The sequence below is a fragment of the Bos javanicus genome, chromosome 2 (assembly GCF_032452875.1).
Source record: "Bos javanicus breed banteng chromosome 2, ARS-OSU_banteng_1.0, whole genome shotgun sequence".
Classification (NCBI taxonomy): Eukaryota; Metazoa; Chordata; class Mammalia; order Artiodactyla; family Bovidae; genus Bos; species Bos javanicus.
The window spans coordinates 106,659,204-106,674,419 of NC_083869.1; the positions used below are offsets into that span (position 1 = coordinate 106,659,204).

The window sequence follows — 15,216 nt, forward strand, 5'->3', positions numbered from 1 at the left end:
AAATGAAAAGCATTGTGGTTGGAGTTTAGTGAGCGAGATGAGGTGGGAAAGAATCAGGTTATGCGGAATCTTACACACCGTAGTAAACATTTTGAATTTTACCCTAATGTAATAAATATTTAGTCATGGGAAATCCACTGAAGGTTTTTAAGCAGACAAATGACATGTTACTGCTAAATGGAAAAGTGATGTGTTTTGTTTGGGTTTGGGAAGGACAGTGACAGAAGCAAGAATGAAAGAAATTAGAACCAGACAGGACAGTATTGAAGTGATTCAGCTTATAACAACAATTACAATAATAGTTAATACTCACTGGCTATTTATTTTATGTAATGTGCTTACCATGGTTATTTCATTTAATCCTTTTAGCAGTCCAACAAGGTGATCATTCCCATTTTACAAATGAGAATATAAGGAACATTAAGTCCAGGTGAAAAAGTGTTGTGGCTTGAATTACAAAAGTGATAATGAAAATGTACAGAAATAGATCCAAGACACATAATGGAAATACAATAAATAGAATCTGAAGAGGGTACAGATACGTGGGATGACGAGAAGTCAAGAATGGTTTTCAAGGTTCTAGACTACGTAAATGGAAATACCACTTAATAAAATGGGATACTGGAAGATAACACATTTAGGTATGGAGAGGAGACTGGTTTCAGGTTTGTTCTTTTGAAACTCCTAAGAAAAAAAAATCAAATTAAGATGTCCAGCAGTTAGCTATTTAGACTTTGAGCTGAAAACAGAGGAAACACACTGGAAATAAAACTTCTCAAGTCATCTATTGTTGTTAAGTCACTAAGTCTGTGTCCAACTCTTTGCGATTCCATGGACTGCAGCACACCGGGCTTCCCTGTCCTTCACCATCAACATACAGGTAGAATCTAAAGCTTAGGGTGGAAGGGAACAGTAAAAGGAGAACAAGACTGCACCCAGATATCCATTTTATTCCATCAAACATCTCTCACTATGATCATCGATTACTTTGATGTCAACAGGCTTTTCAGTCCTCATTTATCTTTCAACAGAATTCAATATTATTGACAACTTCTTTCACCTTTTCTGCAAAACTTGTACTCCTCTATCAGGTACTAAACACCAAGAATCTCTCAGCGCTCCATCCTAGGTCCCTTTCCTTTTTAGCAATGCACTCTCCTCAGGCAATTTCATCCACATCCATGGCTTCAATTACTATCAACATGGCAGATGATGTCTATATATATATATATATATACACACACACACACACACATTTATCTATGCACCCAGCTTACAACTAAGCTCCAACCCCAGTATAATCCAATTGCCTACTTGACATCCTCTGTTCAGACAGCTCTTCCAGTTAGAGGCATGTCAGACACTGCCACCCCCAAGAGGCATTTACACAGAGCCTAAATTTTGAAAGGATTACAAAACCACCCACAGACCAACTTTCTAGACAGAGGATTTTGTCATCAATTATTATTTCCTTTCACAGATCATGACCTAAAATAGGTAAACGTGACAACCTGATTTGATGGCTAGAGATGGGGAACAACCAAAGGCACGAAAAAACTATATAATCCATGCCTTAGAGTGAAAGATGACTAGGAGAGAGGTGAAGAATAGCCAAGAAAGTGAAACAGTATCATATCCCAAGGCCCGATGGACAAGCGGCAACGGAAGTCACCTGAAGAGATAGCAGGCCTCGCTAAGGTGCGAATGACGGACAACGACAGCCCCCAGCAAAGAGGGGCCAGGTTCGGGTCACGGGGGGAGCGAGTGACAGTAAAGACCCGGTCAAAGGAGAGGAAAAGCCTGGAGGAACACCCAAGTGGAGTACCTGTGAGGCGACAGACGGCGTCGAGGGAATGGGGGCGGGCTGAACCGCAGCCGGTGAACTCCAGAAGAGTGAACGCCGAGTGGGCGGACCGCACGGGGCGAGAAGTGAGGGGGGGGGGGCAGGGTAAAACGGCTCCGTTGAGACGCTCGCCGGGCCCGCCTTACCTGTACCTGCGAGTCGGAGCTTTGGACAGGCCTGCCGGAAGCACGGAGTCCGCGTGGAGGGGGAGGAGCTGGGGGTCACGAAGGAAGGGATACCGAGTACGGAGAGGGGCCGCTCACTCCCCCAGTTAGGGAGAGCGGCTGATGGCGGGAACTGTGACCACACGCAAACACGCACGCACGCACGCACACCCGACGCGACCAGGAGAAGCGCGTGCGCGCAAGCCTGAAAACTCCGCCCCCTCTACGCCCTCTCCCCGCCCCAGTACCGGGCGAAATCACGCCGAGGTAGCCCCGCCCCTGCCCTGACCATAGTACGCACGCGCACTTTCTACTTCACGCACTTTTTCGCTTTCCTACCATTTCCCTCCTACAGAGTCGAGTTGGGCATGCGCACTAGTTGTCCTCCCGGACTGCCTGGTTTTTCCCGCCCTTCACTGGCCTCCGGAGGAAGGTCAGAGTTCACGCCCCTCTCTGGAGATACCTGCTCCAAGCCGGGGATGGGGGAGACTAGCAGGAGGCGGGTGTCCTTCTGGTCCTGAAACTTATGGGACAAAACAGACTCGAGGATTGTTAGCTCCAGAAGCTGGGGGGGGGCGGGAAGAGGTTGTGTGGGCGGGGTCAGAGGTGAAAGGTCAGAGGGCTGCGGAGGGGGCGGAGCGAGCCGGAGGCGGATGGCGGCTGCGGCGTGTCATCATCTTCGGCGGCTGAGGTGCTGAAGCTGGGACGCGGCTTGGCGCGTCCGGCAGTGGGAGGAGAGCGGCGTCCGCTCCCAACATGCACAGTCTGGCGACGGCTGCGGTAAGTGACTGGGCCCCCGGCTTGGGCCCCAAACCTCTTCTCAGCCCCGCGTTTCGGCCTTCTGTCCTAACTCCCTGTGGCAGGCTGAGAGTCCTCCAGCCCTCAACCTGCGAGCACCCGGCCCCGCTCCTCGCTGAGCTTGGCTGTGACAGAGCCGGCCCCCACTCTCCCCGCCGGCCGGCTCTCGCGGCCTCTGGCTCCGTGTAGCGCGTAGTTTTCCGGCCCCGGGGCCTGGTCGCGCGGCTGGACCGCCTCCCTTGCGGCCCAGAGGGACCATTCATTGATTCATTGCTCTACCAACAGTTTTAGGCCGCCGTTTGCGTGCTTGGCGTTGGCGGGGGCGAGGGGACTTCCGAGGTGCATCTGACCCTCCCTGCCTAGCCACATCGCGGCGGGGAGGAAATGGCTTCTAGCTCAAACCACTTGCTTTACAAAGATACAAAATCCGAAACCTAAACAACTGACTAGTTAGGATGTCTGACTTACGGTTCTCTGCGTTTAAAACCTTTTTTCATACATCTCGTTTTACCAGCGTGATTTTTGACCAAGAAAAACAGTGTAAACTCCTAATAACCATCCACTGTGGCTCAGAGGGTAGAGTCTGCCTGCAATGCGGGAGACCTGGGTTCGATCCCTGGGTCGGGAAGATCCCCTGGAGAAGGAGATGACAACCCACTCCAGTATTCTTGCCTGGAAAATCCCATGGACCGAGGAGCCTGGGCAGGCTACAGTCCGTGGGGTCGCACAGTGGCGGACACGACTGAGCGACAAACACGCACACAACCTAGCTAAAGTAATCCTGCGGTTTCCCGTTTTGTTGAGGTAAAACCCAAACACTTTGCATTGCCTACAAGGCCCTCCCTGAGCGTTAATGTTCCTTACCCCTGTTTTCAGTCTCGTCTTGTATCACATTGCTTTGCAGGCTCCAGCTACAACTGGCCGCCGTTCCATCTTTTCTGCTTAAGCTTTTCCCAAGTTTTGATTCATTTACTTGTTTCTTATTTGTCCCCCTTTTGAGGTCAGGGACAGGGATCATGTAGATAGATCCTGTTTACATGATTACTTCAGTGCCAGGACAGTTCCTGGCACCAAGTAAGAGCTCAAATATTTTTGCTGAATGCCAGGGAATTGATGAAGGCGGTGACCACTGAGAGCAAATAGCCGTGATGGGCAGACAGTATCATGTGATTTGAGCATACTCTTCTGAATGCTCATCCAACTTTTTTCAGTTGCATCAAGGCGAAGTGGCTTAGAGAGAATAATATACTGAAGTTGCATTACCAGGTAAAATGACATAAATCCTCAATAGAGGACAAAAGTTAAATTTAAAGTTTAAAAGTGAGTTGGGTGTGACTAGGTTACAGACAGCCTTGTCATTTCCAGGGTTAGTGGCATCTCTGCCTCCTGGCACCTTCTTTCTAAAATGTTTGAAACTTCACGGGGTGAGGTACTTTTTATATAATCTCTTTAACTAGGTGACTGCAGTTTCTCCAGCTTTTTTGTTTCTTCCACATTGTACATGTAATATGACAGTAAAGAATCTGCCTGCAGTGCAGGAGACCTGGGTTTGATCCCTGGGTCAGACCCCTTGTAGAAGGAAATGGTTACCCATTCCAGTATTCTTGCCTGGATAATTCCATGAACAGAGGGATTACAAAGAGTTGGACAGGACCTAGTGACTAACATGAGAAGAAGCCAGTCAGAAAATGAGGTTGCTGCTGGTTGGAGGGGACAGTTTAAACAAAGAATTCTAAGGTTGGCTTGTCTATGTCTCAGAATGTCTCTACCTATTCAACTTTTCTTTGCAGTTGCTCCCTAATACATCTTTGAAACAGCCGTTAGAGCTCTGGTTCATTACTTAAAATATTCAATGCATGTTTCTTCAATTAGATTTACAGTGAATTACCTTTATTAGGAAATTGAACTTTTGGTGTTTTTTTCACCCATTTTTCTGTTTGGACTACACAAAAGCTCTAAGTTCATTTGTACCATTTATTCACTGGAATATTTGGTTAATGAAGAGACTGAAGCAAAAAAAGGTTGAGCCACCCCTTTCCCAATCCTTAGTGCCTTCCTTTAGGCTAAACTGACTGTATTGTTCTCATCTGGGTAAAGGGACACTGATGGTGTATCAGTTCAGTTCAGTCGCTCAGTCATGTCTGACTCTGCGACCCCATGGACTGCCGCACACCAGGTCTCACTGTCCATCACCAACTCCTGAGCTTACTCAAACTCATGTCCATTGAGTCGGTGATGCCATCCAGCCATCTCATCCTCTGATGGTGTATATTCCTCACTAAAAATTGTGTCAATAAGACATGCAACAGTGCCTGCAATAATCTAAACTGCTTGAGAAGATGCTTACTTTTTGTCTAATGATGATAATTTGTATTTGTGTATACCTTTATTTCTTTTTTAAATTGCAAATAAATAATGACTTCATCTACGGAGACAGTAGTATCAAAGGAGAATGTGATCATATATGAATGCAGGTATGTTATTCACTGGAGGAATTGAGATCATTTGGGATATCTTAAATTTTGACTCTTTTTAGTATTTTATTATGCCAATAATTTCAAGTAGATCGGACTCTTTTCATTCTTTACAGAATACTTCGTCCTAACGTCTTCATTATTGCCATCACAGAATATAGTTACATTCTCAAATCTAACAAAAACAGAAGTACCACACAGGATTGTATTAAATAAGAATAAGAAAGTGCTAAGTGGTGGACTGGGTTCATTCACTGATTAAATGACTTACTCCCAGAATTCAGCCTTCGGACTCTAATTCTTGCATCAGCAAAGTAGCAAATCACTTAGGGACCTTGAAGTTTTCTTCAGCTTAATAGAACCACAAATTTTCACATATACCATGGATTTTCTGTAACGAATGTTATGCTAGTGATCTAAAACAGCCAAAGGTAAGCCTTTAGGAGATGCACTGTATATGCTTTTTTTAAATTTTCCAGTGGCAGTTCTAACATCCTTAAACCCTTGTTTTTCCCTCACTATGTAACTAGCAGCTGCATCAGTTATTTCATATCTCTGCTGAAGCAGTGCTGGACTCCCAGATACCCTCCTCTTTGGCAAGTAAAAAGAACATTATGCACTCTGAAGTATCTAATTTAGACACTATCTCCTTCTTTGTCTCCGGTTGAAGTTTTAAGCAAGTTGACCAAATTTTCTTTGTTTATTCACTTCCATTTTTAAAAAGTTATTTTGAAGAACGTTCTGGCCCTTCTCTTATGAAGATAAAAATATTAAGCTAATTTGATACTTCCCTTCGGCGCCGTTAAGAAAGTGCGTTTTCTTATTGTATCATCATTATATAAGACACCGAAAGCCATGTGTTGAGCCTTCTCCAGACTTTGGAAAATAATCTCTATTTCAGTCAGGATACAGTCTAGAATACAAAATTCTATTTTGTATTCACAATGGCACCCCACTCCAGTACTCTTGCCTGGAAAATCCCATGGATGGAGGAGCCTGGTAGGCTGCAGTCCATGGGGTCACGAAGAGTCAGACATGACTGAGCGACTTCACTTTCACTTTTCACTTTCATGCATTGGAGAAGGAAATGGCAACCCACTCCAGTGTTCTTGCCTGGAGAATCCCAGGGACGGGGGAGCCTGGTGGGCTGCCGTCTATGGGGTCGCACAGAGTCGGACACGACTGAAGCGACTTAGCAGCAGCAGCAACAGGGACTGGCACTTAGTATGTTCAGTAAATATTGCCTCCTATTAAAAGTTCCTAGAAAAGTCAAACCTAGTCTATGGAGGGTTGAATGTGGGGTTAACTGAAAGAAGTATAGAGAATTTGGGGGGATAATGGAGTGCCCAGTAATGTATCTTGATTGTAGTGGTGGTCACTCCGGTATATAGATATCTCAAAATTCATTGACATGTATACTTAAATGAGTACATGTAAAAGTTTTATTGTATGCAAATTATGGCTCAATAAAATTGTTTGGTAGCCATTTAGTCTCTCACTTTTAACTAAAGAAAGAAAGTTCTGAGATTTTAGAAGCAACTAAAACTTAATTATTTAATATAGTTCTCTCATCTAACCAGTGAATATTGAGGCTCAGAAAAGTAAATGATTTATTCTAGGTCGCACAATTGTAGAAATGGCAAAACCGTTTTGAAACCACTTCTAGCTCCCAATCTAGTGTGCATTCCAGTTAGGTACTTGTGTTGTTACTTGCTAATTGAGGTCTTTCTGATTTTTTTTTTTTTTTTAATTTTTTTGGCCACACACAAGGCTCAATCCAACCAACAATTGAACCTGGGCCCCCTGTAGTGGAAGTGCGGAGTCCTCTAACTACTGGACCACCAGGGAAGTCCCAGGGTCTTTCCTATTCTTAAACCTGATAAACAGTTTCTTAATCTTAGGTCTATTAATGGATTACAGGTAGACTCTATGAATTCCCTGGAATTATTTGTAAATTTTAGGGTAAATGTAAATTACATGCAAGACAGTTTACAGTTGTTTATTTTTCTGAGGAAATGATCTAGAAATTTCATTTGATTCAGAAATTGCTAACCTCTGCTCATGTGGTAGTGTTCTGCTGTTAGTGTGTTTAAGTTAGGTAGTTTCCAAAAGATGAAAGTCGCTCAGTGGTGTCCAACTCTTTGTGTTCCCATGGACTGTAGCCTGCCAGGCTCCCATATCCATGGAATTCTCCAGGCAAGAATACTGGAGTGGGTAACCATTCCCTTCTCCAGGGAATCTTCCCAACCCAGGGATCGAACCTGGGTCTCCTGCATTGCAGGCAGATTCTTTACCATCTGAGCCACCAGGGAAGCCTCAGTTTCCAAAAGGTAAATTAGATGAATTTGCTTCTTTGTCACTGGATGGTATGTGCAAGTAGATTGAGTTTGTATCAGCCACAGCCTCAGAGGTATATTAGTAAATTATAAATTAGAATTGTAGCAACTGAACTAAGAATCTTTAGAGGTGATCTTTAAATAGAGAACTGGAAGAGGGCAGAAATCTGCCCACTGTTTACTCATAGTTCCATCAGCTGTAAAATGAGGGTGATACCATGATGGTGATCATTCAGTGAAACCATGTTTTAAAGAGTACAATTCAGGGCTTTCCTCATGGTTCACTGGTAAAGAATCCGCCTGCCAATGCAGGAGACCCAGGTTTGATAACTGATCCAGGAGTATCTCACATGCCAAGGAGCAGCTAGGCCCACAGCTAGTGTGCCACAACTGTTGAGCCTGTGCCCTAGAGCCCAGGTACCACAAGTCCTGAGCCCACACGCTGAAACTACTGAAACCCAAGTGCCCTAGACATTGTGTTCTGAAACAGAAGCCACAGCAATGAGAAGCCCCCGCCCTATAAATAGAGAAAGCTCACGAGCAGCCAACATAGACCCGGCACAGGCTAAGTACATAAATTAATTAAAAAAATAAATAAAAGTACAATACAGTTACCCTCTCTTTCCTCATCTACCCTACCTTCTCTTTTACATCCCATTCCCTTTTAGGAAGTCATCAATTTTCAGATTCTAGTATTTTTGTGAAAGGTGTACCTAAATAGTCTTTGGACTTCAGAAGAAGAGGCAGATGCATCGGGCTTTTAGTTAATATGGCCATCAAGATCAAGTGAGGACTTCCCTGGTGGCACAGTGGATGGGAATCTGCCTGCCAGTGCAAGGGAAACTGGTTTGATCCTGGTCCTGAAGGATTCCACATGCTGTGAAGGGACTGAGCCTGTGAGCCACAGCTACCAAGCCCGCATACTACAGCTACTGAAGCCCACACACCTAGAGCTCCATAGCAAGAGAAGCCACTGCAAAGAGAAGCCTGCCCACTGCCACAAAGAGTAGCCCCTACTCACTATAACTAGGGGAAGCCCTTCAAAGCAACAAAGACCCAGTGCAGCCAAAAATAAATTAAAGATCTAGTGAGATGCTAGAGTTGTGCCTTGGGGTTTTATTCAGGGATGATGTACAAAGTATTTTATCAATTGTCCAGTAATATAAATTAATATGGAAATCAGTGCATAGTTCAAAATGTAAAAAGTAGGGAATGCCCTGGCAGTCCAGTGACTGAAAACCAGCAGTTTCACTTCCAGGTCCTAGATTCAATCCCTGGTCAGAGAACTAAAGATCCTGCAAGCCTCAGGGTCAAAAAAAAAAAGGGTTGTAATATTTTTATTCTCCAAAAACCTAAATTTCCTTGTTTGTTACAAAATTATTTGTTGATATATTGGTAGAAGTAGGGAAGTGTGTGGGTGGGTGTTGGTGGCTAGCACTAGCTAAATTATGCCCATCTGAGCCTTGATTTGATATAGGGAATTATGTCAAACTATTTAATTGACCCTTCCCATTACAGTGATGGTTATTAAGTACCTCAGATCTCATTAAGAAGAAAATTTCTCAATTTTGATATTGGGATCAATGATATTGGGTGCTGGTTGTTTATCAGATTCTGCTGAACTAACAACAGTAGTATTTTCATTTTTGTTTGCGGTTTTTATGTATTCCCTGTTTCTATTGTCACAGGGTCACAGGAAATAGTGTTTTTGGAGAGTTGTCTTTAGATTAGACCTGATCTTTAAGGAAGTAAGAAGCAGCATTCGCAAAGCAGTTAAGAGTATGGACTTTGCTGCCCGACCACCTGAATTCAAATCCTGAGCTTTGCCACTTAACCTTTAAGTAACTTCTCAGTTTCTTCATGTAAAAAAATGACTGTGATAATAAACATTTATTTAAGAAAGTGCCTAATAGAGTAAGCGCTATGTATGTGAACTCCTACTTTTAAAAAATAACTGTATTCATCCCATAAAAAATAGGTATTCAGTGGGTTTAAACTAACTTCTGCTATTAAATCTGGGGCAGAATTCACCAGGGGTGATGAAAAGGAAAGTCCCTACCTCAGCTACTTTCTGGTACCAAACTGCCCTCACTGCTTCCTTCTCCTTGTTAGAGTGGGTGCAGAACTCCTCTCTAAGCTTGTACCTGAGGGCCACATTACTACCCACCTGACCTCCCAAGTCCTTCTAGAACTAACCCCCCAAAAAGATGTCCTTTTCGTCATAGGGCACTGGAATGCAAAAGTAGGAAAGCAAGAGACACCTGGAGTAACGGGCAGATTTGACCTTGGAGTACAGAATGAAGCAGGGCCAAGGCTAACAGTTTGGCCAAGAGAACGCACTGGTCATAGCAAACACCCTCTTCCAACAACACAAGAGAAGACTCTACACATGGTCAATAACGAAATCAGATTGATTATATTCTTTGCAGCCAAAGACGAAGAAGCTCTATACAGTCAGCAAAAACAAGACCTGGAGCTGACTGTGGCATAGATCATGAATTCCTTATTGCAAAATTCAGGCTTAAATTGAAGAAAGTAGGGAAAACCACTAGACCATTCAGGTATGACCTAAATCAAATCCCTTATGATTATACAGTGGAAGTGAGAAATAGATTCAAGGGATTAGATCTGATAGAGTGCCTGAAGAACTATGGACAGAGGTTCGTAACACTGTACAGGAGGCAGTGATCAAGACCACCCTCAAGAAAAAGAAATGGAAAAAGGCAAAATGGTTGTCTGAGGAGACCTTATAAATAGCTGAGGCAAGAAGAGAAGTACAAGGAAAAGGAGAAAAGGAAAGATATAAGCATCTGAATGCAGAGTTCCAAAGAATAGCAAGGAGAGATAAGAAAGCCTTCCTTGGTGATCAGTGCAAAGAAATAAAGGAAAACAATAGAATGAGAAAGACTAGAGATTTCTTCAAGAAAAGTAGAGATACCAAGGGAACATTTCATGGAAAGTTGGGCACAATAAAGGACAGAAGTGGTATGGACCTAACAGAAGCAGGGATATTAAGAGGTGGTAAGAATACACAGAAGAACTATTAAAAAAAGATCTTCATGATCCAGATAACCACAGTGGTGTGATCACTCACCTAGAGCCAGACATCCTGGAATGCAAAGTCAGGTGGGCCTTGGGAAGCATCACTACGAACAAAGCTAGTGGACGTGACAGAATTCCAGTTGAGCTATTTCAAATCCTAAATGATGATGCTGTCAAAGTGCTGCACTCAATATGCCAGCAAATTTGGAAAACTCAGCAGTGGCCACAGGACTGGAAAAGGTCAGTTTTCATATTCCAGTCCCGAAAAAGGGCAATTACAAAGAATGTTCAAACTACCCCACAATTGCACTCATCTCACATTCTAGCAAAGTAATACTCAAAATTCTCCAAGCCAGGCTTCAACAGTATGTGAACCGTGTGTGAGCTTCCAGATGTTCAAGCTGGATTTAGAAAAGACAGAGGAACCAGAGATCAAATTGCCAACATCTGCTGGATCATAGATAAAGCAGTAGAGTTCCAGAAAAACATCTACTGCTTTATTGATTACGCCAAAGCCTTTGACTGTGTGGATTACAACAAACTGGAAAATTCTTCAAGAGATGGGAATACCAGACCACCTGACCTGCCTCCTGAGAAATCTATATGCAGGCCAAGAAGCAACAGTTAGAACCAGACATGGAACAACAGACTGATTCCAAATTGGGAAAGGAGTATGTCAAGACTGCATATTGTCACCCTGCTTATCTAACTTATGTGCAGAGTACATCATGCGAGATGCCGGGCTGGATGAAGCACAAGCTGGAATGAAGATTGCTGGGAGAAATATCAATAATCTCAGATATGCATATGACCCCACCCTTATGGTAGAAAGTGAAGAGGAACTTAAAGAGCCTCTTGATGATAGTGACAAAAGAGAGTGAAAAAGCTGGCTTAAAACTCAACATTCAGAAAACGAAGTTCATGGCATCCAGTCCCATCACTTCATGGCAAATAGATGGGGAAACAATGGAAACAGTGACAGACTTTATTTCGGGGGGAGCTCCAAAATCACTGCAGATGGTGACTGCAGCCATGAAATTAAGACACTTGCTCCTCGGAAGAAAAGCTATGACCAACCTAGAGAGCATATTATAAAGCAGAGACATAACTTTGCCAACAAAGGTCCATCTAGTCAAATCTGTGGTTTTTCCAGTAGTTATGTATGGATGTGAGAGCTGGCCTGTGAAGAAAGCTGAGCACTGAAGAATTGATGCTTTTGAACTGTGGTGTTGGAGGGGACTCTTGAGAGTCCCTTGGACTGCAAGGAGATCCAACCCGTCCATCCTAAAGGAAATCAATCCTGAATATTCATTGGAAGGACTGTTGCTGAAGCTGAAACTCTAATACTTTGGCCACCTGATGCGAAGAACTGACTCATTGGAAAGACTCTGATGCTGGGAGAAATTGAATGCAGGAGGAGAAGGGGATGACAGAGGATGAGATGGTTGGATGACATCACCGACTCAGTGGACATGAGTTTGAGCAAGCCCTGGGAATTGGTGATGTCCAGGGAAGCCTGGTGTGCTGCAGTCCATGGGGTCACAAAGAGTTGGACATGACTGAGCAACTGAACTGACTGACCTCCCTAGCTCTCTTAGAACCAGAGTCTCATAGAGGCTAAAATTTCCACGAGTAGTTTCAAAAGGTGGAGTATTACTGGCAGCCAGTGGTCATGGCCGTAGGGAGCACCAGACATTGGCCCTTTAGAGTGCCAATATCACTCCAGGGGCACAGTCTTCTCTGTTGGAGTCAAACCAGCTCTAGAAATGGGAATATGTGGAGACCAGGCCTACAGTCCCAAATCCATTATATGCTAGCTGGTACCTACCGTTGCAGCCTGGTGGTGTTCACCTAGAGTTCCCCGGGATGGGATAGGGTATAGGAGTGCTGGATACAAGTCATAGGTTGACTCTGGAGAGGATGGTGGAGCTTACTGATGGTAGTATCTGGATGGCAGGCCTCTAAGAGTGAGTAATGACTAATCAGGATAGATGCTATATTGCTAGAACGTTTTCGTGGGGCCCTCTTTAGGATTGTAGGTCGTCCAAGGGATTCTGGGCAGGAAACCCAAAGCTACAATTTTAGCCCTTGTTTTCACTGAGCTTTTAAGGTGATGTAATACTCTAAATAAATATACCCTATCTTCTGGTGGAATTACATTTCCAAAAATAATTTTTAAAGTTGAAGGCCTATCTGTGGCAGCATAGAAAAGGCAGATGCATGGAACATACTGTTATTGCTATTGGGAATGGGGATCAGAAAACTACCCTATTCTACATCATTTAGGAACCTCATGTTTTCTTGAGCATCACTGATGGGAATTACAAAACAGCTTTTAGCAGATTACTCTGAGACACTTAAGGAGGACTTAAGTTGCACGGTATATAGTCCATTTAGCAGAACACTTTGTGGTTCACTCTAGCACACAAGAGAAATGATAAACATTAAGCTGAAAGCTTCTAATCGAGCTTCTAATTGTAGAAGGTGATCGTTCAGCTTGAGTAGAGTAAATGTGAGTACTCCTCAAAGTCCACCTTAGACTTCATTCTGTTTTTCAGCGAAGACAGTTGTGCTTTTTGTTCCTCATCTTTATATCATGTGGGATGGGTCTATCATTATTCTATCACACTAAGGTGTTATGGGAACAAATAAATACTGTAAGAAGCTGTGTAATATGGTTCAAGAAAGATGAGAATATGCAACTTTGTACTTGGGTGAACTGAGCAAGTTGATTCCTCTGAGCATTCGTAGTCTAATCTACAAGTGTAGATCTCTTTTCTATCTACCTACTCTGTTAATCCTCATGGTTGCGGGGTGCGGGGAATGAAGTGAAACGATATTGGGCTAGGGATAGAAATAGCTATGAATTTGTTAGGACTTCAGAGCCTAAAGTAGCAATGGTAATCATTTTTCTAGTCTTTCATCTTACTTTCCAGGTAAGAATAATTAAGGAACTTAACCAAGCCTGTTTGAAAATGTGAAGAATTATAGAAGTGCTCAAATTTTTATTGGAATATTGAGATTCTTTATAGTACAGTAATGAAAGATTCTTTATATAGTTTATACATGAGTAAGAAGTGAGTAAATCTCCAAGGGATGGAGGTAGAGTCTGTATAAGAATCATTAGAGGAGGGAGCTTTTCCAAATTATGTAAGTTTTCTCCTTAATGGAGGGGGATGCTGGAGTTACTGGGGAATGAAGAGCAGTAGGGGGGTGACTTTTTTTTTCAAACACCATGATAGTCACATGGTTAAAAAAATTTAAACTGTATGTAAAAGATTTTATTGTGTACAATAAGAAAAATAAGATTTTATTGTGTACAATAAAAATAAGTCTCCCATATAGATTCTAACCTTAAAGTTAACTACTGTTAGCAGTTTTTTATGTGTCCTTCTAGAAATGTTGTATGTAAATATATAAGAATACATGTGTGTGTTAATGGAAGCATGTAAGCTATTTTACACTCTGTTTTTTTTGCTTCTTATTTAGTATCAGCACAGTATAGAGACAACTTTTTTAAAGGGCTATGTAGTATTCCAAATAAAGATGTACCCATACATATTTAACCAGTTCTTTTTTGATAGATGTTTATAGATTTCAAGTTTTCTGCTTTTAAAATAGTACAACAGTAAACATGCTGATACGTCTTCAGTACAACCCAAGTATACCTGTAGGGTAAATGTCTAAATATGGTATTATTAAGGAGTGTGTGTTTTATTGAATTAGTTTACATCAAATATATGTTTCTAGAAAAGATGTCCTGTTATTTACAAAAAATATATTCCCTCTAAAGGATACAGCAGAGTTAGACTTGGTTTGATGCTAATGAAACTCACATGTTTACTTTTACTTTTCTTATTTTCACTTGAAGCCTGTGCCTACTGCACTGGCTCAGGTGGATAGAGAAAAGATCTATCAGTGGATCAACGAGCTATCCAGTCCTGAGACGAGGGAAAATGCTTTACTGGAATTAAGTAAGAAGCGAGAATCTGTTCCTGACCTTGCACCCATGCTGTGGCATTCATTTGGTACTATTGCAGCACTTTTACAGGTGGGTGTATATATCCATGAGTTGCATTTCATTCCTAATTATCGCAAATGTATCTCTCTGCCTTTGTACAAATGATTTTGAAAACTTCAGTAAGTTTTTTTTTTTAAAGCGTTAACATTTGTAAGAATCTTGTTTTAGAAAAATCTAAGATACTCATTAAAATGAAATTCTTGGATTCTACCCAGGAGATTTGATTTATTTAGTCTAAAATGAAAAATCTGTATTTTTAACAAGCAGCTCCTGCTCCCAGATGATTTTTATGTAGGTGATGTAAGAACTGCACTTTGAGAAACACAGCTTTAGGAGTACTGTAAAATAATACTGTATGACCAGGTGGACTGAGGATGGTGGTGGGGAGAGAGGTATAAGAACTGAAAGGTATATTCTGGGTAAAGAAAATGCTAGAGTAAAGATATAACAGCCATAGGAGTAAAGGTGGGTATTCTTGTACATTAAAGAATAAATAACTAATATTTGATTCTGACTAGAACAGTCATTTCCGGGGAAT

The 15,216-nt window shown here is 42.4% G+C and overlaps 2 protein-coding genes across 8 annotated transcripts in view; one reads left to right on the forward strand and one right to left on the reverse strand.

Moving 5' to 3' along the window:
* Nucleotides 1-2,277, reverse strand: part of USP37 (ubiquitin specific peptidase 37) — an 85,701-nt gene extending 83,424 nt beyond the window's left edge. For 4 of the 7 annotated variants that reach the window (XM_061384861.1, XM_061384851.1, XM_061384870.1 and 1 more), the window contains exon 1: nucleotides 1,990-2,277. The gene's annotated coding sequence lies outside the window, so the exon portion shown is untranslated. The other 3 variants (XM_061384879.1, XM_061384835.1, XM_061384844.1) reach the window with 2 other exon arrangements.
* Nucleotides 2,278-2,407: 130 nt separating this feature from the next.
* The window catches only part of CNOT9 (CCR4-NOT transcription complex subunit 9), a 32,622-nt gene continuing 19,813 nt past the window's right edge, over nucleotides 2,408-15,216 (forward strand). Inside the window, exons 1-2 of the mRNA XM_061385061.1 lie at nucleotides 2,408-2,787; nucleotides 14,529-14,708. Coding sequence (XP_061241045.1) covers nucleotides 2,764-2,787; nucleotides 14,529-14,708 — 204 coding nt within the window. The 5' untranslated portion in view covers nucleotides 2,408-2,763. The remainder of the gene's footprint in view (nucleotides 2,788-14,528; nucleotides 14,709-15,216) is intronic.